This window comes from Anguilla rostrata, chromosome 6, assembly GCF_018555375.3.
Source record: "Anguilla rostrata isolate EN2019 chromosome 6, ASM1855537v3, whole genome shotgun sequence".
Lineage (NCBI taxonomy): Eukaryota > Metazoa > Chordata > Actinopteri > Anguilliformes > Anguillidae > Anguilla > Anguilla rostrata.
The window spans coordinates 25,978,313-26,003,158 of record NC_057938.1 but is presented as its reverse complement, the minus strand read 5'-3'; the positions used below and the strand labels follow the sequence as shown (position 1 = coordinate 26,003,158).

Genomic DNA, 24,846 nt, shown 5'->3' with positions numbered 1-24,846 from the left:
TTGCGTTCGAACAGCCCTCTCTGGCTACATCTATCCCATAATGCACCCTGACTGACAATCTTTGAAAAAGCGGCGCGGCTGATTCAAGATGGCGGAGCTGGAGCAGCTGCTGGACGAAAGTGAGTAATAACAAAATTCAGTATGGTTTGAAACATTTAGCAACATCTCCAGAAAAAAATGAACAACATTGTCACACCGGACACATATCCAAAGCCGTTGCAAAGTATTATAACATTTTTAGCGTAGTGTGTTCTTGTGGTGAATTTGACGCAAATGTTCAGGCATTAAGCTATGACTGTTTTAGCTAGCTGGTCGTTAGCTAGCTAACGTTAGCTAAGCTATGGAGGTGTTGGGTAGTGAGCTATCTAGCTTCCAACAATCCCGGCAATGAATTGTGCCGAGTTACTGTTCGTTTGGACAAGAATAAACACGGAAGCGTTTGTCTAATTGTTTAGTTAAGTAGCTAACTTCGTAAACGCATAGATGTACATCTATGTAGCAAAGTCCCCCTAACAATTCTTACTAGCTAGCATGACAGGCATAGATAGCTTCCAAGAAGTAGCTAGCCTTGCCAGATAGGGGCGGCTTGTTGGCTTACCCGAGCCTCTTGGATAACAACAGCTGAAGTGTGTCGATTTAGTTGGCTAGAGATCTGTCGACATGCATAACTGTCTAGCTAATTGTTAACCATAGGCAGTAATGGTTCTTGGTAGATAGATTGGCAGCCAGCTGTCGAGTTGTAAATTGTCTTCCGATTGAACAAGTGTTAAAACGGGCCATTAGATTAGGGGTGCAGTTTGAAGAACACTACGTTTTATTTAGCAAGCTGGTTGACTGAATGATCACAACAAAACGCACACCAGTATCTGGCTTGTTATTATCAGTTTGTTATCGAGCTAGTTTTTCCCCTGAGTGATTAATATGCAATGTTGGCCATTGTGTATGTTTTTCAACAATCCTTGCGAATGTCAGGTAACGTCATTTCATGTTTGTTTTTCTCTCCGTGGTTTTGGAAGAGAGTTTGGAACTGTATAGTTCCAAATCCCACTTTGGTTTAGAAAAAGAACGGGACACATTAGCTTGCTAACATAGCTACAATATTTGTTTTGCTACCCTCAAGAATCACCCATGTGTATACATAGCGCCCTAGTGTATCATATGCACTCTATATAAGATAAGACACGCATACATACTGTTTAGTGGCAAAATACGTAATACAGTCTACGTCTGTAGTTTTGGCACGGTCTTGTTTTAATATCGTGAAAATGCTAACGTTGTGAAATGTAGTACGGCGGATTATAGATGGACAGCGATCGCTTGCCTTGGCTGCAGCCAAACTATCCTTTGCTGTCATTATATAGGCGTGAGTCACTGAAAATCAGGATACTCAAACAGATTCTAAGTTAGGCCAGTGGACCTGTTCAATATTCAGTATTGACTGAACCTCAGGAGCACCGTAGTCATGAACGTTTGAAGCTTTCATGTTGGTCTAAAGCTGGTATTCAACTGGAGAGCTTCCAGAAGGAGCGTGGAGAACGCTCAAGACACAGATTGGGTGGAAGAAAATGATCTAATTCCTCTGTCATCGAAGTGCAGGCCTTGTCGTTTAATATGCAAATCGTTGATATAAGCAGCATTTAGCCTCTGGTTTGTTGCCTGACTTTATGGCTGACTATACTTACGGCGATTTCCCTTAAAAGACATATGTCAAGAAGACTTTGGGATTATTGAATTCATTCCACAGCCACATCAACAGCAGATACGTTTGATGTGGGTGCCCGGTACTATATAACAACCATAGATTGACAGTAGATTTCCGCAGTCATAAGTCTTGGAAATGGAATTAAATATTGATGCAAATATGCTTTACCCATTAAAATCACAAAACGGCACATTAATGAAACAAGGTAATCATAAATGAAACCAATTCCATGAAATGATATTTAAAATGAAATCTGCATATCAATTCTAGGTGTGAATGGAGCAGAAATATAAGTTTTATTTTCCAACTTTGGAAGTACAGTGAAGTAGCATCAGAACATGCTCTTGATGTCTGAATGACGGAAGTGGTGATTGCTGCTGTAGGTGTAACGATGGCCCATTACTTTAGCTGATACTTTTCTACTTATTAAGTAGAAACAGGACTTTGAGTATTTAGTCACCACTTAGTACTTGAATAAAAATTCCAAAATCTGTTCTTTTTGCTAGCTTGCTAACACCTGCTCTGCTGTAGCTTGCGTGCAACACAGGTTGACTTATTAGATAACTCTGCTTACCCTGCAATAGCAAGAGGTGGCAAGCTTGATGTAGCTAATTGGACCCTGGCTAACTTTGAGCCAGTTAACTAGCTGATTACATTAAATTCCATTCAGTTACCTTGCATAAACTCTTAACCAGACTGAATTGTCAAAGAATACAACCTAAGTGCATCCACCTGATTTGGCTAAATTCCCAGACCAATGATAGTATGTACAACATCCTTCAAGTAGACTGCTAAATTTAATTAAATTATGCCAACCTAGAGTCATACTGCAAATAAAATACAAATAATACTAATGCAAAATGTAATACAAATCAAATGCAGAACAATAATACATAAAACACATAATGGGGGTCATATACAATGTATATTAGGACAGATTCTCACTTGTTTACACAACTTCTGAGATAAGCCATGCCCACTTTCGGCTTCTAATCCAAATACCGGTTTCCTAATGTTATTGGTTGAGCTGGTACAGATGGTGATATCTCTGCAAAAAGTTTGTAAGCATCATTAATTGAATTGCATTTTTCTAACTGCAGTGCAAACAAATTATACGTTTAACATTCATGTCAGATGAATGAAACAAACAAATTGGTTTCATGAAAATAAATGACAGAAGTTTTATTAACATCTCTGTACTTGTTTTCAGCTCCAGTTTGAACTAAATACAGTAGCTGTAGTACAGTACATTGAAGCAATATAATATATATATTTTTTTAAAGGATTGCGAGCAAACCACAACAGTAATTGGCTCTAATGTGTCAGCAACTCAGCCAAAACATTAAATCGGTTCATCTGTTTTTGACCTCTTTTTTTAAAGCGTTGGCTACCTTATTACATTGCCAACTTACTCCAGCTGCTGTGTGGCCAAAATGCTGCCGTAACTGACTCAACGTCTGACACACTAATGAACTGTTTTGCTCATTTTAGCTCCCTGGCTCTTGGCTCACTAACATTTCAAACAAAAATGTTTTATTAGCTCATTCATGCTGAAAAGGAAATTTATAATTATGTGACATCAGTGCTTTTAGCATTCTTTAAATGATTCATGTTTTGAGTGAGCTGGAAAATCATTCTTGGAAACGGGCCATCGCAGTAACTTGTATCCTGTATTTATAAAGTATAATGTGGTGTTGTGTAATGGTTGGAGAACTAGCCTTGTAACTCATGTATATACAGTTGAGGCCGAAAGTGTACATACACCTAGGCTAAAGACATTTTTCACAACTCCACACATTTCATGTTACCATACAGTTCCTGTGTTAAATCAATTTAGGGTATCTACTTTATTTCCATAAGAGGTCATTTCAAAATAATAGTTAAGAGACAGATTTATTTCAGCTTTTATGTACTATATCAGATTTTCAGGGGGTCAAAAGTTTACATAGACTTTGTTAGTATTTTTTGGCATTGCCTTTTAATTGCTTAACTTGAATCATGCGCTTGGGGTAGCCTTCCACATGCTTCTCACAATACTTTGCTGGAATTTTTGCCCATTCTTCCTGACAGAACTGTCAGTCAGGTTTGTGGGCCTCCTTGCTCCTGCTGGAAGACCCAGTTGTGACCGAGTTTTAACTTTCTAGCTGATGTCTTGAGGTGTTTCTTCATTATTTCTAGATAATCCTCCTTCCTCATGATGCCATCTATTTTCTGAAGTGCACCAGTCCCTTTGCCAGCAAAACACCCCCACAACATGATGCTGCCACCCCCATGCTTCACAGTTGGGATGGTGTTCTTCGGATTAAAAACCTCACCTTTTTCCTCCATACATAGCACTGATCATTATGGCCAAACTGTTTAATTTTTGTTTCATCTGACCAGAGAACACTCCTCCAGAAGATTAGGTCGTCGTCCTGGTGGTCACCTGCAAACTTCATTCTGGCTTTTTTGTGCTGGTCTTGGAGCAGGGACTTCTTCCTTGCACAACAGCCTTTCAGGCCATGGCGATGTAGGATTCTCTTAATGGTGGATGTAGATACTTTGGTACCTGATGCCTCCAACTCCTTCACCAGTTCCTTTGTTGTTGTGTTGGGGTTCAGTTGAACCTTTCAGTCCAAAGTTCGTTCTACCCTGGGAGTTAATTTGTGCCTCCTTCCTGTACGATGCAGTGTCTGTGTGGTCCCAAGATTTTTATATTTGCACACAATTGTTTGTACAGATGCTTGTGGTAACTTCAGTTGTTTTGAAATTGCTCCTGAGGAGGAACTGGACTTGCAGAGGTCCACAATTTTTTATGAGGTCTTGGCTTGGAATTGCTTGGATTTTCTCATGGTATCAAGGGCAAAAAGGCAGTGGCTTTAAAGGTAGACCCTTAAATACAACCACAGGTACCAATTAACTCACAGTAAACTCCTAATTATGACAGTTGGCCAATCAGAAGCTTCTAAAAAGTCATTACATCAATTTCTGGAATCTTCCAGACTGTTTAAAGAGACAGTCAATTTGGTGTATGTAAACTTTTGACCCACTGAAATTCTGATATAGTGAATTAAAGCTGAAATAAAACAATCAATTAGAGACATATTTATTGCCTCTGATGTGAACAAGGTAGATGCCCTAATTGACTTGCCAAAAGAAATCTATGGTAACATGAAATGTGCAGAGTTGTGAAACTGAGTTTGAATATCTTTATCCTAGGTTTATGTAAACTTTTGGCCTCAACTGTACCCTTGCCATGTGTTTAAGCTGAATTGCTTCAGTAAACTATCCAGCTTTTATAAATGCATTGTATGAAAAATTATGAATCTGTGCAGGTTGCTCTGTGCAAGAGTGTCCGTTAAATGCCAAAACATAACATCTAATGTTAAAATAATTTGAAAAGGAACGGTTCCATCCTGCACTTTTTCCATGAATGCATCCCGGTTATTCTCAAGTCCAACTCACTTGCTGGCTGTTTGCAGTGTGTCATGTACATGGAGGCCTTGAGCTGCATTCTCAATGTTTATTTTTGTTGTTACTGTTTTCAATTTGCAGCCAGTGTTTCAATTTTGATTTAATTTTCACAACAAGATTTTTTATTTGTCACTGAATCATTTTTTCATTGTTTTTAAATTATTACTCATTAATCCTTTTCTTTCTGGTTCTAGGCTCTTCAGCTAAAGCTCTCGTGAGTCTGAAAGGTAATAATTAATTTTTATTCACTGGATTTGTCTTCTAGTTGAACTTAATTATTGTATGTGACCTGTTGAATGGAATGGAACAACTATAATTTTCCATTCTGGAAAGTGTATTAATACTGTGACAAAATACTTTACAAAGCGTTAAGGCTAGTTTTTTAAACTTCTTATAACCATAACAACTGTGCTTGATGAATCATTCAGTTGCTACCACCAGAGGTTCAGCAGTTAAATTCAGCAGTTCAGTAGTTCAGAAGCAGCACTACAGTAGTTTGTCGTGGAAAATTTCAACCCTTTACTGTAACTATTAAATGTTATTATATAAAATGAACCAACACATGATTGAACTTCTTGGCAAAACACAGCAAGGCAAAGTAGAAAGTACACACTATGATCTGGGGTTGGTCCTATCTTGGAGGTTATTATGTTTCATAAGTTCTTGGTGGTCATATATCATGTTCTGAATATTATAGATAGGTAATGACTCTTGGTCCCTTTCTAGAGTTAAGGGCAGGTGTGTATGATTCTAAGGATTTAAATGGCCTTTTTAATGTCAGGGACCTAATCCTATTTGAAGTCTCTGCTTGTGAATCACTTGATTATTAATGCTGCTGGTATGATGTAACAGTTTGAAGGCTACGGCAGGGTTTTCCTAACCTGACTGCCTTATAATAAATGGATAAATATTGTACCAATATTAAAATTATCTGTCTGGTTCTGTTCCAATAGGAAAAGACCAGATGATTCATAGGATGATGTGTTTTCTATATTATTTCCACAGTGGATTAATATTGTGAAATTATTGAACAGAAAAGAGGAAGCAAATTTAGTAAAGCAAAAGTTCTTTTAGTGCAAACTTAAATGATAAAAAAAATCAATGATATACAGGGCTTCATTTTGGTGTGTACCTGTTCTCAGGTGCATACAACATGTTTGACCTGATTTTCTTTTGTATGAATGGTATGGTTGCTAGCTACATTATTTCTTCATTCACCTTGAGTACCTTCAATTTTTTCCACTGCCTGTTATTTTCTGAGGTAATTTTATTATTTCAGATGTTTTTATTGTCTGTTTTCTCATTATTTTCAGGGCTCTCATTATACTTTAAAAAATTAAAATAACTTTTGTATCTGCTTCACTTGTTTGTATATGTGTACTTGGCAACAATGAAATTATATTCCTAGAATTAGTTCCAAAACATTGGGTTGTTAGGCCATTTTAAATCATAGTTCATATTGAAATGGATCAACACTGGAGGTTATTTTGCATGTATGCGTCCGCTCACATTGCGAGTGTGATGTTTTAGACAACCAAGGTAAGTGCATTTTAATGCTGGCGTTGAGGATGTTAAACCATTTGTCTCTTGTCTTCTTGATGTCTTATATTGCAGAAGGAAGTTTGTCAAACACCTGGAATGAGAAGCACAGTGCACCAAAGTCCCAAAATTCAAAGGGAAGAAATACCTTTTCAATGGAGACGGTGAGATTTTTTTCTCACCTCGTTCCTTGTTTTGCAGTCTTGAAAATCTCTTATTTGTTCCTTGTGATTCATACAGGCACATGAAGCTGGATATCACTTCTAAATGTGTATGTCAGAATGACACTTATTGGTCTTTTCGGAGGATATTAAGTCAATTGTGCTTTTAAACTAGTGCCTTACTGAGTTTTCTTTTGACTGGATACAAGTTATTTGCCGATGGCCCCTACAGGTTTGTATACCAAGTTGTCTCTGTGCAATTTTTCATGACTGGAAAAGCTTTCAAAATGCATAAATATAATCTCAGTGAAAACTACCAGCACACCAGTTGCAGGAAGACCACCCAGATGTTTGCACAGCTTATATTGAATACATTCATGTGCAATGGTGGTTACCATGTGCATTCCAGCCAACAAGAAGTTCGAAGAGGAGCCGTTTGACCTGTGACGAGGACGACCGAGAGATCAGCTCCCGGTCTCCCAGAAGAAGCCAGAGAGTGACGACTGTGCCTCAGGTTCAGAAATTATTAGAAATGCTTTGCCGCCACCCATGGGAAAAGGGAGATGACACTCATGAGTCGATTATTGACGATACTGTACAAAACTTATTTTGCAAAGTAGACATTTCTCCTGGGCCACACCTACGTGCGTACAGTGGGTAGTTGAGGCCCTTTATAGCGAGATCACAAGGTTCTCAACTCAGAAGATGCACATCCCCTGCTTCATTATGCATTCACATAACTACAGGGTTTACTTTGATGTGATTTTAAAAGATGGCTTTGTTCACTTAGTATGATGATGATAAATGTGGCTGTAATTTATTAATTTGATTTTCACAGCCTTTTGATAAATATAATTACAGTGTAACTGGTATGGATAACATCTATCATGGATGATTTTATTCTTACAAGTGATGTATTATTAGAATTGGAGTGTCTCCAAATGACTGTAATGAGCAAATTTCTGAAAAGAAAAATACTCACTCTAAAATTGTACATTAACAGTTTTGTATTTCTTTCCTTTTTTGTCTCCTTTTTTTCACAGAAATTTGCAAATGTTTCTACACCAGATAAGAGGGTTTCACAAAGGATCGGATTAAGATTGCGAAACCTCCTCAAACTCCCCAAAGCACACAAGTGGTGTATTTATGAGTGGTTCTATTCAAATATTGACAGGTAAGACTTGGCACCATTTTTGAACAGATTGAGCTGCTTTTGCCTCCAAAGGGCTGATGTCAGCATTTGAGAGTTACTTGGCAATTCTGCTGTATAAAGAAGTTTCAGCCTTTCACAGGTTATTATTCTGTTCACAGGCCTTTGTTTGAAGGAGACAATGACTTCTGTCTCTGTCTGAAGGAGTCCTTTCCGAACTTAAAAACCAGAAAGTTAACCCGAGTAGAGTGGGCCACAATCAGAAGGCTGATGGGAAAGCCAAGACGGTACAGTACTCAATCATTACTGTCGGATTTCACTGTTTTGCATGGAACCCGTTAGCCTTACTGCTAATTCATAAGTGTACATTATGTTCAATCTTCCGCCATTCATCAAGTCCTTGATTGGCTTGGTTGGCTTCATTTTGCGATTCATAGAGTTTCACTACAATTATGAGGCCAGGTCCCTCGATTGTGTACTTACGTAGCTTCTTTGACAACTTGTTGTGCTTAACTCTGGGCAAATCCCAAACACAATGAATGCACAGCGTAGCGCATAGAGTGCAAAGTTAAAAGTACTGGCAGCAGTTAGCACATGCTGACCTGTACTTTTTGTGATTGACTCAGGGTAGATGTAAGAGTCCTCAAACTGGGCTTTCTAAATTTGAAGGGGAAGAAAAGTTGTGGATAGTGCTTGGTAGATAGAAGATAGTGCTTGGTAGATAAATAATTGCTTTTTAAAATAACTCACTGAATAATTGTTTCTTCAAAATTAGGAGTGTTTTTTAAATTTTTAAATATATATTCATGGGGAAAGGTCTTTTTTTACATATCATTAAAAATGTAATTGAGTATGAGCGTTGTATACGGTAGTTAATACAGCACGTGACTTATAGCTTCTTTAAAAGTTAATGGGCCTTTATTGTAAAGGGGTAACCCTTATATGCATTTTTGATTGACGTATTCATCACCTGGCCTCCCCCCCCCCCCTCCAGGTGTTCGTCCGCTTTCTTCGCTGAAGAGCGGTCGGCGCTGAAGCAGAAGAGGCAGAAGATGCGCTTGCTGCAGCAGAGGAAGTTCACCGACGTGTCGCACTGCAAAGACCTGCCGGAGGAGATCCCGCTGCCCTTAGTGATCGGGACCAAAGTCACCGGTCAGTGGTGGGCTGGATGGGCTGGGCTCGTCAAAGTTTACTGCTGTCAAGTTAAAATAATGCCACTCACTGCTGCTGTTTTCACCTTTCTGCTTTTTACGTATTCGTTTAAATTTAAGGATGTGAGAGAACGAAGCTGAGTTCTCCGTTTGATTGTTTTTTTCAGTGGAAAGAATGCAAGGCATCAGCAAAATAATAAACCTTTTTAATTAACTTCAGAACTTCCCCTCCTTGCCCTCCCCTCCCCTTCTCTAAGGCTGGCATCTTACTGTCCGCCCCCAAGACCTATCTCCATACGTTTGGTGACAGAGCTTTCTCTGTGGCTGATCCCTCTGCGGAACGCTCTTCCAAAAAACATCAGGGAAGCAGGGTGTTTTTAAATCCTAACTCAAGACCTCTGGAGAATATACGCTTCACTTCCACCACCGCTTTGATTAGTATCTTAAGCCTGTACGTTTTGTCTTCATAATTTTCTCTTTACTCTCTGCTACATTGCTGTCCTTGTGCATCTTTTGCCCTTTGTTTATTTAACCTTGTTAGGTGAACTTGGTTTCTGGAAAAGTGCTGTACAAATATAATTTATTATTATTATGAACAATAATAATATTAAATTCACAGTCCACAACACATGTATTTTCACACAGGAATTGCTTCCTTTCTTCCGCCTTTAGGGCTGGTCTACGTTGTGGACAGTCATGGTTCTTGCATTGCGACTGGCATTCCAGCATTCCTGTGACGTCTGTGAACCTGTTTATACATACAGTATTTTAAGCTACAGGAAATGTATGCTGCGCTGGACTAGTGTCTTAAAATACTGGTTATTATTTTTTTCAGTTTGCAGTGCACCACGATCCTGTCTACAAAATTGATTTTAAATCATGAAACTCAACTGAACACATACATAATCAAATTTGATTTTACAAATATATTTTGCTCTGTGCCCGATTTATGCAAAGTAATGGACAGTGGGGAAAAATGCAGTGGTCTAAACAGCTATTTACATTGTATGGTTATGCTTATATATTCATAGGTCTGATGTGACTTGAGTGCTTGCATTATGAAACGGTCACAAATGCGGAAAAGGGGTCTCAAAACTTTAAAGTTTAAACCATCTTGCACTTCATTTTTATCAGGTCATTTGTGGTTGTCCAACTTCAGGTCTCTTGTGACTTTATTTGGATGTATTTATTGAGGTGTGGGAAGCTACTATTGCTTGACCCTACCAGGGTCTTTTTCTCTAATGTGGGCTGTTTGTCTCACAATTCAAATAACAGGTATTGCCTGTTCCTGTTTGTAAATTTAGTGTTGCTATGTGTGTGATACCTCCCTGTACTTTGTGCACTGAAGTGTGTAACAAGCTGTGCAGCCTTAAGCAATTGAGTAGCCTGGCCTTATCGGCTTCATAGTCATTTTACCATGGAAGGCAATGAATATTAACCGTAATACTTAAAGGTAATTGTGCATTAAGGTTTGTTGGTCATTAATGGATTTAGCTATAAAAGGAGAAGGGAACATGATGATCTGCTCTCTGCTGAACTGCAGGCAGTGTAGTGTGGCTGACAAATGGAGATTGAGTGTTCTATACCCAAAGTAAAAAAAAATAGCATTGACATTTATTAACCTGGAGGCTGTGTCTCGATGACCATTTCCTGTCTTAGTCCCCGGCTGTTCCCAAACGATGTTCATGGTGTCCGCGTGTCGGTTTGCGCTACAGCTCGCCTGAGGGGGGTCCACGACGGCCTCTTCACTGGCCAGATCGACGCCGTGGACACGAGTGCGGCCACCTACAGGGTGACCTTCGACAGGAACGGTTTGGGAACGCACACGGTCCCGGACTACGAAGTCCTCGTGAGTCCCGCCAACGTTCAGAAATCTGCAATCTGTCAGTCACGCGAATCGGCGAAACTAACCTCACGCCACTGGTGTGAAGTCTGTATCTGTAACGGACTGGACTTCTGTGTGAAAATGCATTTTAAGATGGCCGCCGAGCTCAGTTCGCGCTCTTTGTCGATTTCCTCCGCAGAGCAACGAACCTCACGAAACGATGCCCATCTCGGCGTTCGCTCAGAAACAGAGGCCCTCTCGGTTCCAGTCGCTGGTGACCCCTCCCCGTTTGGCTTACCCCCCCTCAGCTCAGCCTGCTATGATGGTAGAGGAACCGGCCCTTGCACTGCATTGCACCTTGCAGGCCTTTTTGCATGAGGATACCTTATGGAGCATGTGTGTGCTGAATTATCCTAAAGGATCATGTTAGGGCATCCATCCTTTGTAAAATAGTTTGTCCATTTAATTTTTGGCACCAAGTAGGTTTTCAAGTTTTAATGAAATAAATAATATTGATTTTAATATAGTTTCCAGTAAATGCATAATTTAGCATCTTTATTATCACATTTAGCTTTTATATTAGGAGCACAAGAATTGCTATTTTATATAATTAGAGCACAAGGATGGCTATTTAACATTTAATTGTGGCAATTTAACCAATAAAGCATTTTTTTTCCCTTTGTAAAGCACAAAGATTTGTTTGAACCAGACTTGTTTATGATGGCTCCTCCCATTTTGGGTGTGATGAAGCCTCTCTGCCTTACTGAAGGGATGTGAAATCCATTGCCTGCTCCTGGTTTTGTCCCTGCAGGGTAATGATCCACTGCTGGGTCAGTCACCATGGAAGAACAAGCTGCCTGGCACAGAGGGTGATACCCTGGGTGGATTCCCTGTCAAATTCCTTGTACAAGTTGTAAGTCTTGCTTTCCTCGCCCAAAATTTGATTATCAGCTTTCAATATTAACAGATATTTCCTGATTAATCTGGAAATAATCATACTGAGAAGTTAACGGTCTTGGGGGCCACTAGTTTGGTAGAATGCTCTTGTTTGTACGCTTACAACATGCAGAAAATGTATTTCATGATTGAACAGAAAATCAGAGCCCAGTCTCTTATTCTGCTACCATTACCTGAGTAACAGTGTAAACGCTTTTCCTTCCAGACAAGACTATCCAAAATTCTCATGATTAAGAAGGAACATATTAAGCAGCTGAAGGAAATGAACACTGAAGCCGAGAAGCAGGTAAGCTTGTTTAGTTTCTGTTTTCTCCTAATTCTACATGCCCAGTTGTATTCATGGGCCCATTGCTTCAGCGTCTGCTCTGACGAGCGTGAGCTCCTATGCACGTGCAGCAAAAGGGGACCGCCCCTTTTCACTAGTCTACCAGCTGACCAGCTGCGTAGCCATCGTGTCAGAGTTCATGCGCTGTTTGCAGAGGCAGGCTGAAGGATGTCGTTGTGTAACAAAACTTACCGTCTGGATTCCTTCCCCTCTGCAGGTCAGTACAACCTCCACATTAAAGCCACACAAATTCTGACAGTAGCAAAAGCAGTCGAAATGTAGCACAGGGTGTTCTTGAGCATAGCCGCTATGCTCGTGCATCTCCTCTGTATAAACTTGAAACACTGGATAGAAAAAGTGAGATTAAAACGATGAATGATGAGAATGAAATCCTACAGAGTAAAAGTCTGTTTCCAAGAGTAATTCTGTCCATTTTTTAAAAACTAGGGATTTTCATAGTGAAATTGATGAAAGTTTAAATGAACGGTAATAATCGTTTATGCGATTCTATGTGAAACAGCAGTACTGGTCATGTATGATGTCATATGTATGATGTCATGCACAACATCACAGCTACTGTTTAATTTGGTTAATATAAAGAAAATTGAAGTTTTTTTTAAAATTAATAACTGGTTGCAAGAAGAATATTTTTCAAGGGGTTAAACTCATAGTACTATTATTGAAAATAGTCTTGTAAACATACTTGAAATTATCTATTTAGGTGGACTGGCAGCACCCAGTTTAAATGCCTTCAGAAGTTTACTAAATTGAATTAATTAAAGTTGAGTTTTCATCCCTAAGTTAAATGAATGAGTAAGTATTTGTTCTTATTTTTAAATGTTTTTTGTTTTAGGAAACAAACAAAATAACAAACTGAATAATAATATACTTCATTTATATAGCACTTTTCATGGAGTCAGAGATACAAAGATGATTAGTAGTAAAATCTCCTTTAAGAAAGTGCGTAGTAAAATAAAAAGAATGTTCCGAATACTCAATACTAAAAGAACAAGAAATAAAGCAGAACGAATAAAAACAAGGTGGAAATCATAATGGCAAACCAAATGCACCGTAAACTTATGTGAAAATACTTTCAGTTGACTTTTAAAACTAGCTACTCAGTGCCTTGCTTATATGCACAATCTGGGAGGATGAAAGAAGCTTCACTTGCTGTTTTGTTGTGGACTTTTCTGATACAGATTAGTCTTGCATCTGCTGATCAGAGAGCAGGATTGGGCTGATGTTTTTCTAAAAGTTCCTGGTTGAACCGGCTACACGTTCAAAGTCTGTCAGATTAATAGAATCCATTGCCTTTGAATCTGTCGACGTGTAAACGAACTCCTCAAACTAAGAGGAACTTAGCGTGGTTTGTTGAAATACCCAAAACATTTTCAAACCGGTGCAGAGAAACGGAGCTGTGCTTAAGAAGGCAATAGATAGTTTCAAGAAACACATTGAGATAAGGTTAGGTGTTAAAAATATAAAAAATGAACAGAAATGATTTGTATGCATTTCTAAGTAACTTACATATTGGATACTCCATCTCCTCTTTTGTCAGTGTGACAAAAGCTATGATTTTGTGCATTTGTGCCTCAATAAGAGAAATTGTCAATCAGAACCTAATCAGGTCTCTTGAGCAAAAATCTTTTTGTTTGTGCTCATTAAGAATATCCTTAACAATAAACGTTTTACCAATAAGTTATGTTCATAAGTGCAGTATTGCATAAGGCAGGAACGGAGAGCCGCTATTGGCGAGTAAGTGAGATAGAAGTGAGGTTGTCTTTTTAACTACTGCATTTGTACATTATTATTTAATTCTGGCGTGTGTTTGTTTTAAACAGAAATCCTACTCGATGCCGATAGGGTTCGAGTTTCAGAAGAGATATGCAACCATCGTGCTCGACCTGGAGCAGCTGAACAAGGACCTCAACAAAGTCTTACACGAGGTGCAGCAGTACTGCTATGAGGTAAGGGGGTGTGGTGTGGTTCAGGAGACCCGTACATTTTAGCCAATCGGATGGCTTTTGGGCGTTTTCAGAAAAAATCTATATTGTTCACTGAAGTTTTTTTTAAACATCTGCTGACACCTGCTGTAGTCAGATCTTCAGTCCACATTTAAATATGAGACTTTAAACAAACATTTTATTTGTTTTAACTTTGGTTGACAGTTATCACATTAAAATATTAACAGGCATTTTTTATCTTTCTTTATGCTAATAAACTGTGTTACAGGATTTGAATTCTATCTATATTTGTTTTATTTACCTTTTAAAATACTGTTTTGTGCTTTTTTTATCGTATACATTAATTTGGACAGTTTCAGTCAAGGTGCTGTTGCTGAAGTAACTGTCAACGCAAGTGCAGGTGTTCTCCATTCATTTGCTGGTGAAGTGTAGCTACTGCTCATTTTCAGGCAGAATACTGCTCCAGAACTGTGCTCTTACTGTGTGTAGGCTTATTGGATTCATTAATACACTATTTAAAATGGTGGAATTCACAATGTTATGAGAACGAAGTGCAAGTGTTCTATTTACCCTTCGTTTATCGATGATAGTTCTCACGGCTGGAACGCAAATTGAGCAATAGGAACACTGGACCTTATCTATCCATTTAATAACCTATTTTGTGTGAATGGTGAACTGTGGCTCTTATATATTATATAATGCTCCCGAGTTTCACCAAGGGGACGTCCGTGGGCTCCATACATTTGCCTTCTACATGTGTATCTCTCTCTCTCTCTCTCTCTCTCTCTCTCTCTCTGTTTCTCTCTGTTTCTCTCTCTCTCTGTCTCTCTCGCTCTCCGCTCTCCCTAGCTGGCTCCGGAGCAGGGCATGCAGCCGGCCAATCAGCCCACAGACCTGAGGCGACGCTGTGAAGACCAGGCCCAGGAGATGGTCCGACAGGCCAACGCCCTTCCCGGTGGCCAGCACTGTGTCCGCAGCCAGAGCCTGAGCGACCTCATCTCCGGGCTCACCGCTCTGCTGCTGCAGATAAAGGCAAGGCGCGCTCTGGTCAGAGAGCCCCGCCCCCAGAGCAGCTCGATTGGTGGAGCAGGGTTCCTCAAGCCTACCCCCCGGCTACTTTCCAGAGTCCAGATGTGTCATTGGGAAACGGGCCTTCCCTTTTCTGCTAGCCCACCAGTACTGTGACCTGTAATGTCAGATAGTGGCTTGCTACTGAAACACTGTACGGGTTGAGTGTGTGCATTACAGCTGCAGAGGATGGAAGGGAGCTGTTGTGTAGCTGTTGCCATTTCTCAATTTGGTTTGCTAAAATTTTTCATTTATGAATACATTCTCACATTATCAACTGATGTTAGCTGTTAAAGGATACTGGTCAGTTGTGCCTACACGGGCACCATAAAATTCCATAGCATTTATGTCACAATGCACCATCAAATCCCGCAGCTCTAAATGCCATTGGACGAGCACCTAGGACAAAGAAAGATTTGCTTATGGTAATATGGACACTGCTGGTCTCAAAGGGCATGGATGTGGATTTAAAATTGTGCGTCGCAAATATCCTTTAATTTGTTAAAAGCCTTATTTAACTACTGTAAACGGAGTAGTGTAGTACTCAGTTTTATGCTTTGTGAAATGTTTTGTCCTACCTTTTGGGTGCATGGTGTTTTAAAAACAATTTTTTTAAAGATTACATGTCAAGATAGTTGTATTCAAGCTGTCTGGTTTGGTGATGGCTATAAAGTAGCAATCTCTTTTATTGTGCAAGCCTACAATACTGATTAATTGAATACGTAAGGGATAATCCCTTCCAAGGCGGTCAGAAATCGGGAAATAATGACCTTCATGGAGGCGACAAACCCCCCTGACGCGAAGCTATTTGCCAAGAGCAGACCACCTAGGAGGGGATTATCCCGCTTATTACACAGCTAATTGCATTATACAAGGGTTATCAGCAATGATTATATATTAGTTACTTTTACCTTTATTGAATTTTATTGGCTTAATCAGCTGAAATAGAATCATTGTTTTCAAATATTTCAATCAGGAAAAAAAACTTCCTTCTTGTTATACTGTTGGCACCAATTCGGTTATTTTTGTCATTACATTACTTAAATTTGATTGAGTTATGGCAATTTTCTTATCTCCCTGTCTTACTTTTTTAAAATGTTTGGTCACGCAGTGTTGACAGTGCCTTTCTTGTCCCTCTCAACCGGATTGGACTGCAAACTGACGTTATCTTTATGTATAGGGTCTCCGTTACGTATATGTATGTATAGGGGTTCTGTTATCTAGTTAATATAAAAATTTAGTTGGGTTTTTGGTAAAAACTGTCTCTCGGCATGCTTGCCTATTTGGGAGTATTGGCTAGTGGGGTACTGGAGCAAAATGGCACATTTTGTGTTTTTGTCTTTTCACCATGGATAGGCCTTAATAGAGTGGGGTAATGGTGTGGTATTATGGTGTAGAACTTCTCAGGTTGTTTACTGTGGCAGGTTTATGTGCAGTGTCCTTTTCAAAGAACCTTGCAGGCCTCCAGGCTTTGTGCTTTTGCACTTCTCACAAGCCTTAGCAGTAGTGCAGTGAAGATGGAACATTTATGAGCTTTCTTTTCCCCCTCTTTCTTTTGCAGTGTTTGGCTGAGGGAAATGACTTGAATTCATTTGAATTTAAATCAATAACAGACTCTTTAAATGACATCAAGGACTCCATAGACGATTCCAACCTCAGGTAAGAATTCACTGGAGCGCTCGTTCCTCTGAATAACATGATTATGTGCCATGCTCAGGGAACACTTTGCTGAAAAAACAGTCCGTCATGTTGCCATATCAGATTTATGGCTGAGGTACCTGGTCTAGACTTACTTGGTAATCAAGTTTTTCTATACCTGGTAATCAAGTTTTTTTATTTTTTCTCCTGTCAGTCATGAGCCGTTTCTGTTGAATTGTGCTTATGGTGTTGACGGGCCGCCACAAGCCGTTTATTGTTTCTTCTCTTACCCGTTCATAAGTTGTGCTGTTATTTCATGCATTTTTGTTTTATTGTACCAGTTTGCATCAGTAAATTTTCTTTGTGGTATTTTTTCCCCCGCAGCTGTTTTCAGAACAACGTGGAGATCCACGTGGCTCACATTCAGAGTGGCTTGAGTCAGATGGGCAATCTTCACGCTTTTGCTGCCAACAACACCAACCGAGTTTGAAGTTCATGACCCCTTCAGTGTTGTACAGTACAAGTCCAAAAATCTGTTCGCTGTATATAGTGTGTCAAACCAGTATTTAAGTGTTATGTCCACAGACCTCAACAGTGGAAGTACTATACCAATCTCGTACACACCTCCAGCTTTGTCATTTGAAATGTTGTGATAACTTGTCTCTCACACAGGGGCCTCCAAGCTGTTTAAATGGCAGGTCCAAATCTGGATATTCGGTGTCTGTTTTCAAAAATGTTTAAATGATCTCCATTTGTTACTCATACACTTTAATGTACTCCCAGGGACTTATCTTCAGTTTAACTTACCATCTGTTGGTTACCGGATCTTGCATCTGTTGGTTACCGGATCTCCCACCCCTGCCACATCTCATTATTCCACACTACAAAGATTTGTACATTTCATATTTAAACATGTCATTTAGGGTCAGGTTTACCTGCTGATATTGCCGGAGTTGCCCTTTTTTTTTTTTTTTTTTTTTGGTTTTCTGTTCATTATAGGATAAAACAACTGTTGGAATTCTACGATTGATTTCTTGACTGCAGAAAGAATTTCGCCTGAGCACAAGTTCTTTTGTGATTCACTTAAAACTACACCACCTGTAAATGTAATGTGAAATTACACTCATTTTGAGGAACATTTATATTTGAGAAGCAACAACTGGTTGATTGGTTCTTGAAAAAAATGCTAGCTTTAGGGGAGGTTCTTTTGACTCCCTTAAGAAATGGCCAGTGACCCCTGCTCTGCAGAGACTGGCTTGAGAATGGCCCTGTGTTTTTGAGCATTGCTGGTGCAGTTAAAGCAAACCTGTTGACATCCTTGTGCCAAACAGGACTTCATGCAGCTTCTTTGTACTGTTCATTGTACATTTAATTCATGTCAGGTATGTGATTTCTGACAAACTACACAGAATTGATTAACCTTATTCTGAAGATTTGCAGGGCGTGTAAATGCGTAAAAATATGGTTTTTTAATATTTTGCATGTTGCCGTTATCTCTTAATGATGGAGAGATATATGCAGCAGAATGTTTAAAATAGAGGACATATTTTTTGTAATTTACTATATTCCTGTTATAGCAGGCATGGCAAGGCTCCCCATTTTAAACTTTTCCAGGAAGACTTTGTAGTGATTTTACATAATTCTAAAAATGTAAAGGCAGTCATCTTTGACAAGTGTGTAGGATTTATTGTACATGTTGTTCAGGACACCTTGAGTATTCAGAGGTGACTTTTATACTTTTCTGTAAGTACATTGATACAATTTTTATTCTCCGTTTTTATATAAGGTTGTCACTTTGCTATTTTTCTAAAGCAGAGTTGTTTTCTTCATCCTGACGAGCAACATCCGTTCAGTATATTTATGGGTGACTACCCTCCTTCCCTTGTTTATGTAAATACCTAAAATCTGTAGGTAGGAAACGCCCCCCAACCTGTTTGCAGGAAACTTGCAGCTACTGTATATATTACATCACTGACACAACTTAACATAAAAATTGAAAGCGCAAAATGTAATGACTATTTATAACTTGAGTTCACTGGGTGGGTGTGTAAGCGGTTTGAGCATTCTAGCTAAGCTTGTGCATTTGTAAGTATTTTTCTTGCAGGTTATTTTAATTAAAATTTGTGTTCAAACAAAGACTTTGTTCGCTCTGTTCAGCCATGTCAGATTCTGTCTGGTTTTAACCTTTGCTCAAGACCTAGTGACATTCTGTCATTAAAGGTTTTTTTTGGTAGAGGAATACAATCCAATTGCACCAAAAATACAAACATCTTTATTCAACAAGCTCGTAATTCAGACAATAGTTTACAAGGTTACTTAAATACAATAAATTAAGTGTTTTTTTTTTTGTTTTGTTTGTTTTGTTTACGGCGAGTGAATAAGGTTTCTCTAAACTGTGGTTACTAACAACTTGGAAATTTTATATACACAAACCGTTAAAACTTTGTATCATTACAACACATTACAAGAAAGCACTAAATCCTGAGATGACTCCACTTTCCCAGTCGGAATCTGAATCGGAAAACTTCTCTCTTGGTTCTGTGCCACGGATTGGAGAGAAATGGCCAAAACTCTCTGGCTTGCTTTTTACTTGAATATGTTGAACGGGACTTAACACTTGTTTGGGTGAAGACCTGCTGAAATTGGTCGGCGAGGGTATAGGAGGAATCACCACCTTCATCTCTGGTCCGATCGTTTTGTTTGGAGGGAAGTTGTCATATTCCACAAGAACGTGCTTCAGTGCTTTGCTGAGGTTGCTTTGGGAGAGATTTTGTGACTTCGGAAAATTATCCCCCTCCCGTAGGTAATGCAGTACTCCGCCGCTGCTGTGTCCTGTGACTTTCGTGTGATTATCTCGTTCCACTTGACGACACTTTCCATCACTGAATGCGTCAAAAGTACTGGGGACTGAGGGAAGTCCATAGTCCCCGCTTTTCTTGAGTGTTTTCGTTTTAGCCTGAGTTTCCTCCGTCGTGTTGTTCAGCTGTGATCTGAAGTCGTTCCCCAAAGCGAAGTTGGTCATTCTTTGTACATCTGTCGGCATTAGGTTCTGAAGCTGTGAGAACGGAATGACTGGACCAACAGTAGGGTTCGGTTTCATTGACGGAGGCCCAGTCTGACGCCGGGACTTGGCCCGTCTATTTTGGAACCACACCTACAAATAACAGAAAACGAGCGTTATTTTTTAGTGTTTTATTCATTTGTTTTTGACAGTTTGATTTAGCTTTATTCTGCCTTTATCCAAGAAGGCTTCATTTGCGTTAACTTGTTTTATTTGCAATGCCGGTAATATTTTTAATAATATTTCAGTAGCCTATGAATTCCTTCACATTTTAATCAGAAGGCTGAGTTTTAGTAGGTCGTGTGATTTTAATGCTCTTACCTGGATTCTAGATTCTGGGAGGCCGGTTAGCGCTTCAAGCTTCTCCCGCAGGTAAATGTCCGGATACATGGTATCCGAGTATACCTTTTCCAGGACCTCAATCTGTTGCTGGGTAAAATTGGTCCTCTTTCTCCGATGGGTTAGCAGTGCCGTGCTGTCTACCCTCGGACACGCCGAGTTAGCTGTGTTGTAATAGTTTGTCCCGTTGGCCACGGCGCTGAATTCTGAAACTGAAAACATTGGAGACAAATCAGTAGAGAAAAATAATAGATGTAATCAAAATGGTTGATTCTAACGCACAGGTATCACCCCTGGAATATTGTCCAAAAACATTCTAACCTAGACCAGGCCTACTTGTAAATCAACGTAGGCACTAACCTGTTTGATGCATGTTGCTCCTTCTGCCTGGATTCCCATCAGAAAACATCTGGAACTGTAAAGATGGAAGTTTGGCGTGAATAGCAGACATTTCCCCGTTTGTCGTTTTTGTTTATGAGCTTCATCGTTTTCGTGTGCCTTTTTATATACTGCTTCACTTCAGTGTGATCAAAGCTGACGGACAAGTGTGAATGCTGGGCGATTTAGTTCGACTGGCACCGAAATAACAGCTCTAAAGCCTTCAGACGCCATTGTTCAGAGCCCGTCTGTGGATGTCAGGTGTGAAGTTAAGGACTCGCCGTTGGCCGGCGTGGCCTTAGCTCTAATGGTCTTAATGGGAAACGCTTGGCAAATACACATTGATAGAAAAACATTTTCCATCTTTGAAAGCTTCCTCGGAAGACATCCTGGGGAGAGATATCACAATGAACAAGCCCCTTTTTTCTGCCATGTAGCTAGTTTAATCCAATTGAGGGAAATTAGATATGTCTAATTAAGGGCGTCTATTTGTTAGGCTACATTTTTTCCAATGTAGTGACAAACATGCATTTGGCATAAAATATTAACAATGATGTACTAACTGATAGACCTCAGGTGTAATACATTTGTTCAGGCCAAATTTAGTGTCATTTGTTCCATGAAAATATGTCTGCTGGATTGTTGTCTATATTTGTTACATTTTTAAAATAACAGTTTAAAAGTTGTTGAATGTGATCTGCTGAACATTAGTTCTCAAAATGAGATCCAGGGGAGCCAGGGGGCCAGCAGTTCCAGATGATGCTCTGTAAAATGGGAAAATAAATCCCCTTTAGGAATGTTTAGTTTATATTGCTGTTTCACAAATTATGCTTTAGATTGCATGATAACAACTTTTGTGGTTTACACTTCATTCGGCAGGATTACTGTTAGTTTAACCGCACAAATAGCTCCATGTCTTATGGAGATCAATGATTGAATATCATCATTTTTACATGCTCCCATGTGATGAATTAAATGGCTACTGCATTATGGGCTGTAGTGGGTGTTTTTCCAGGTGGGGGGGTCCTCAGCCACAAGGTAGTCTTTTCAGGGGACCTTGAGATGTGAAAAGTTTGAGGACCCCTGATGTATATAACCTGTATTAGATCTGTAACTTTTGAACATCAAACAAGAATATTTGTGTGAAAAATTTGAATCAAACAGCCCAAAGATTGGTCAGTTATTTTGTAGATTAAAACAATTTTTTTTTTTTTTGCATGTTTGATGCAGAGTTTTTTCAGTTATAGCTTTCCCCTCCACCCTTCCGGCCACTGCCTCCTATCCCTCACATGTGAGTTGAATGTCTCAGTTTCATTAAATATCTTTGAGTCCTTGTGGATTAAAAAAAGCTGTACTTTTTCACAAGTCATATGTTGCTGTTTAGGCTTCAAGCTTTTACAGTGGCAGCAAGTAATCTATGTGCATCTTTGTAATTCAAACAGCTGTGATTACTCAGACCCTATTCAAGCAAAATGAATCCAACTATAAAGAAACCCTCAATACACAAACTCAATTCAAAGCTCCTTGGCAGGAACATCCTGGATGAATGATCACTCTCCAGCCAAGTTAAGGGGAGTGTGATAGAGAGGTCATCGTCCAGACATATTTGAAGTTCACACACAGATTTGTGCGGACATTGCAATAAAACTGGTCACGCTTTTTAATATCCTGTTTGGGATGCGCTCAGTATTATTATTCCATGTTGCCCATTGACCTTGATCACGTACTGGTTTGAAAGACCTTAATCCCTTTGACACCTATAAAAAGGCAACTGAGTACTATCAGTTCTAAAAGAAACATCTTTTTTTTTTTTTTTGCTTGTACATTTTGGTAAGTAATCTGGTCGCATGTCAGTCTGCAAGAGCAGTTTGAGTTTTTGGCTTGTTCAAGAGTATGATGATGATTCAAAATGTGCATCCCACGTAGTGCTTATCCAAAATTGTTCATAACTTCTTTTTTTTAAAATGATTGAATATAAACTGTGGACCATTTCTCATATGTTTGTGAGCTGAATATGGAATACTCAGGGTTCACAAGGTTAGGCTGACCCATTTTCCACTTTTGATATTGTGTACTTGTTGACATCTGAGTTCCCCAGGCTACTCATTTTATCAGCATTTGTCCTTTGGAATTTGGTGTAGTTGAAGCATACTAGCTCAGTGACATTCAACATTGGTTTGCTGGCTCACAATAGTTACTCAAGATTCCAACCTTGCACTTGAATGCTTGAAATGGCACCCTGCAATAATAATAATAATAATTTATTATTATTATTATTATTATAAATCTTAAAACCAAGATATATGTCTGGTCAGGAAGCTGTCACTCCATTTAAACCTTAAAAAGTTGTTTACAATACTAAAAGAGAGCCAAGGTACAAGATTGGGTTGGGTCTTTTCAGGGCAGTTCTTGGTTGTGTTGATCTGGGGGCAGGAAGCAGACCTATTAAGGTAATAGGTGATGGATTATCTACCAGGTGATTTCCCGGCTGAAATAGCCAGACTGATGCGAGCCATGTTCTACATGCATTGTCCCAGTGTCTACATTATAAAACCCTCTCACAAGCGACTTAAATCATGCATCTGAAACATTAAGTTTCTTTGCAGCCTTTTACCAAGCCCATTTGTCCAAAGTGACGTACGAGCTCATTATGGCAAATAACAAGAGCAACTCCCAATGCCAGACAGAGTAGACAAAAACTAGATATTTAATGTGAAGCTGATCAGATGCAATTACAAGTGAATTAAAAATCACATACTGCACCCACAATACTCTTAGTATTCATTGTTATTATAATAAAGAATAAGGGGCTTCAATAAAATATATGATAATAAATACATACTTAATAAATTATTATTAATCAAGCACTGATTGTAGTTGTAATTGTAAAATTGAGTTCTGAGACATATGGATATGGCTTTTTTGATAAACCATTGTAAATTCTGACTTTAATATACTTTTGTTATTCATTTGTAATGAGATTACAATATTTTAGTGGGAAATGAAGTTACCATGCTTCACCCATTATATCTGCAGTGTCATAAGATGACATTAAATTATTAAATGTTTACACAATTGATGAATATCCAATAACTGTCATCAAACATTGCCTTGATTTTATTATTCCATGTTTTTGACACTAGAAACACTTTCTTGGCAAGGTTTAGTGTATGTCTGGTTTAATGTTGTTAATTCGATTAAAACAAGGACAGTGCTTCACACACGGGCCTGTGATGGGCATTTCTTTTGATCTGCCGAGTACAACTACCACATACCAATGACCCATTCACACCATGGTAGCCATTCTATAAAGACGGTTCCTGTGTCAATTCTAAAATAACTACAACACTTTCATGGAATGACAGACAGGAAGGAGAGGCAGACCTTCACCTGGAACTATCATTATTAAAATCGGGAAAAAATGTATGAGTTTTTGAAATGCCAGCATAATGTTTCTGTTATTAAAAATGAGGCTAGTCATTTGTGACCTGAGAAACAGATTATACTGCAAGGTTATTTTATTCTGATTTCTATGCTTTTTCTTTACAAAGACATTGCATCCAATGAGGCAAGTAAGGAATGTTCACAATATGTAGGCAAGTGGTTGTCAAACCTTTCCTTGGGGATCCCCAGCCGTGTGGTTTGTGTAAAATACTGCACGACACCAGTTCTAGGTATTTGATGTGTTCCACCTAATGAAGTTTCTTTCCACAATAAATGAAGCCCTTGATTAGATGTATGAAGTGTGCTTTAGACAGAGCACTTAAAATACCTGGAACTGACTGGGGGTCCCCTAGGAGGGGTTTGACAACCACTTATGTAGGCCATGAGCAATAATACTACAGTTCAACAGTGGAATGAAACTATCGAGGAGTGTCATATTCCAAATAAACATTTCCTAGCTTACTGACCCACTATTCGATTATAAATTGTGTTTAAAATGGCAAATATTGACATTTAGGGAGATATGTCTGATTGACTACAAAAGCCTCTCATAAAAAAAAATGCATATTCTATAAAAATAAAAATATTGAATATCGACTCGTTCCTGAAGGTCTGAAGTCAAAGTTATATTGTTGTTCCCTAGTCATCGCTCCGTTAACTACGATAGGCACCATGCAGTATGCTAGTTACG

At 39.0% G+C, this 24,846-nt stretch overlaps 2 protein-coding genes across 2 annotated transcripts; one reads left to right on the top strand and one right to left on the bottom strand.

The window, feature by feature from the left end:
- On the top strand, positions 1-19,069 carry lin9 (lin-9 DREAM MuvB core complex component). The gene is made up of 15 exons (XM_064339242.1): positions 1-119; positions 5,350-5,382; positions 6,770-6,858; positions 7,265-7,369; positions 7,899-8,029; positions 8,167-8,292; positions 9,000-9,157; positions 10,872-11,005; positions 11,181-11,306; positions 11,793-11,894; positions 12,144-12,224; positions 14,105-14,230; positions 15,077-15,259; positions 16,857-16,954; positions 17,318-19,069. Exons 1-15 carry the CDS (start codon positions 89-91, stop codon positions 17,421-17,423), a joined length of 1,629 nt encoding a protein of 542 aa, XP_064195312.1. The 5' UTR covers positions 1-88; the 3' UTR covers positions 17,424-19,069.
- A 113-nt stretch (positions 19,070-19,182) lies between these two features.
- mixl1 (Mix paired-like homeobox) lies at positions 19,183-21,106 on the bottom strand. The gene is made up of 3 exons (XM_064339247.1): positions 20,694-21,106; positions 20,316-20,545; positions 19,183-20,087 (listed from the first exon to the last, which is right to left on the bottom strand). The coding sequence occupies exons 1-3, from the start codon at positions 20,782-20,784 to the stop codon at positions 19,395-19,397; spliced, it is 1,014 nt and encodes a 337-aa protein (XP_064195317.1). The 5' UTR covers positions 20,785-21,106; the 3' UTR covers positions 19,183-19,394.
- Positions 21,107-24,846: the final 3,740 nt, after the last annotated feature.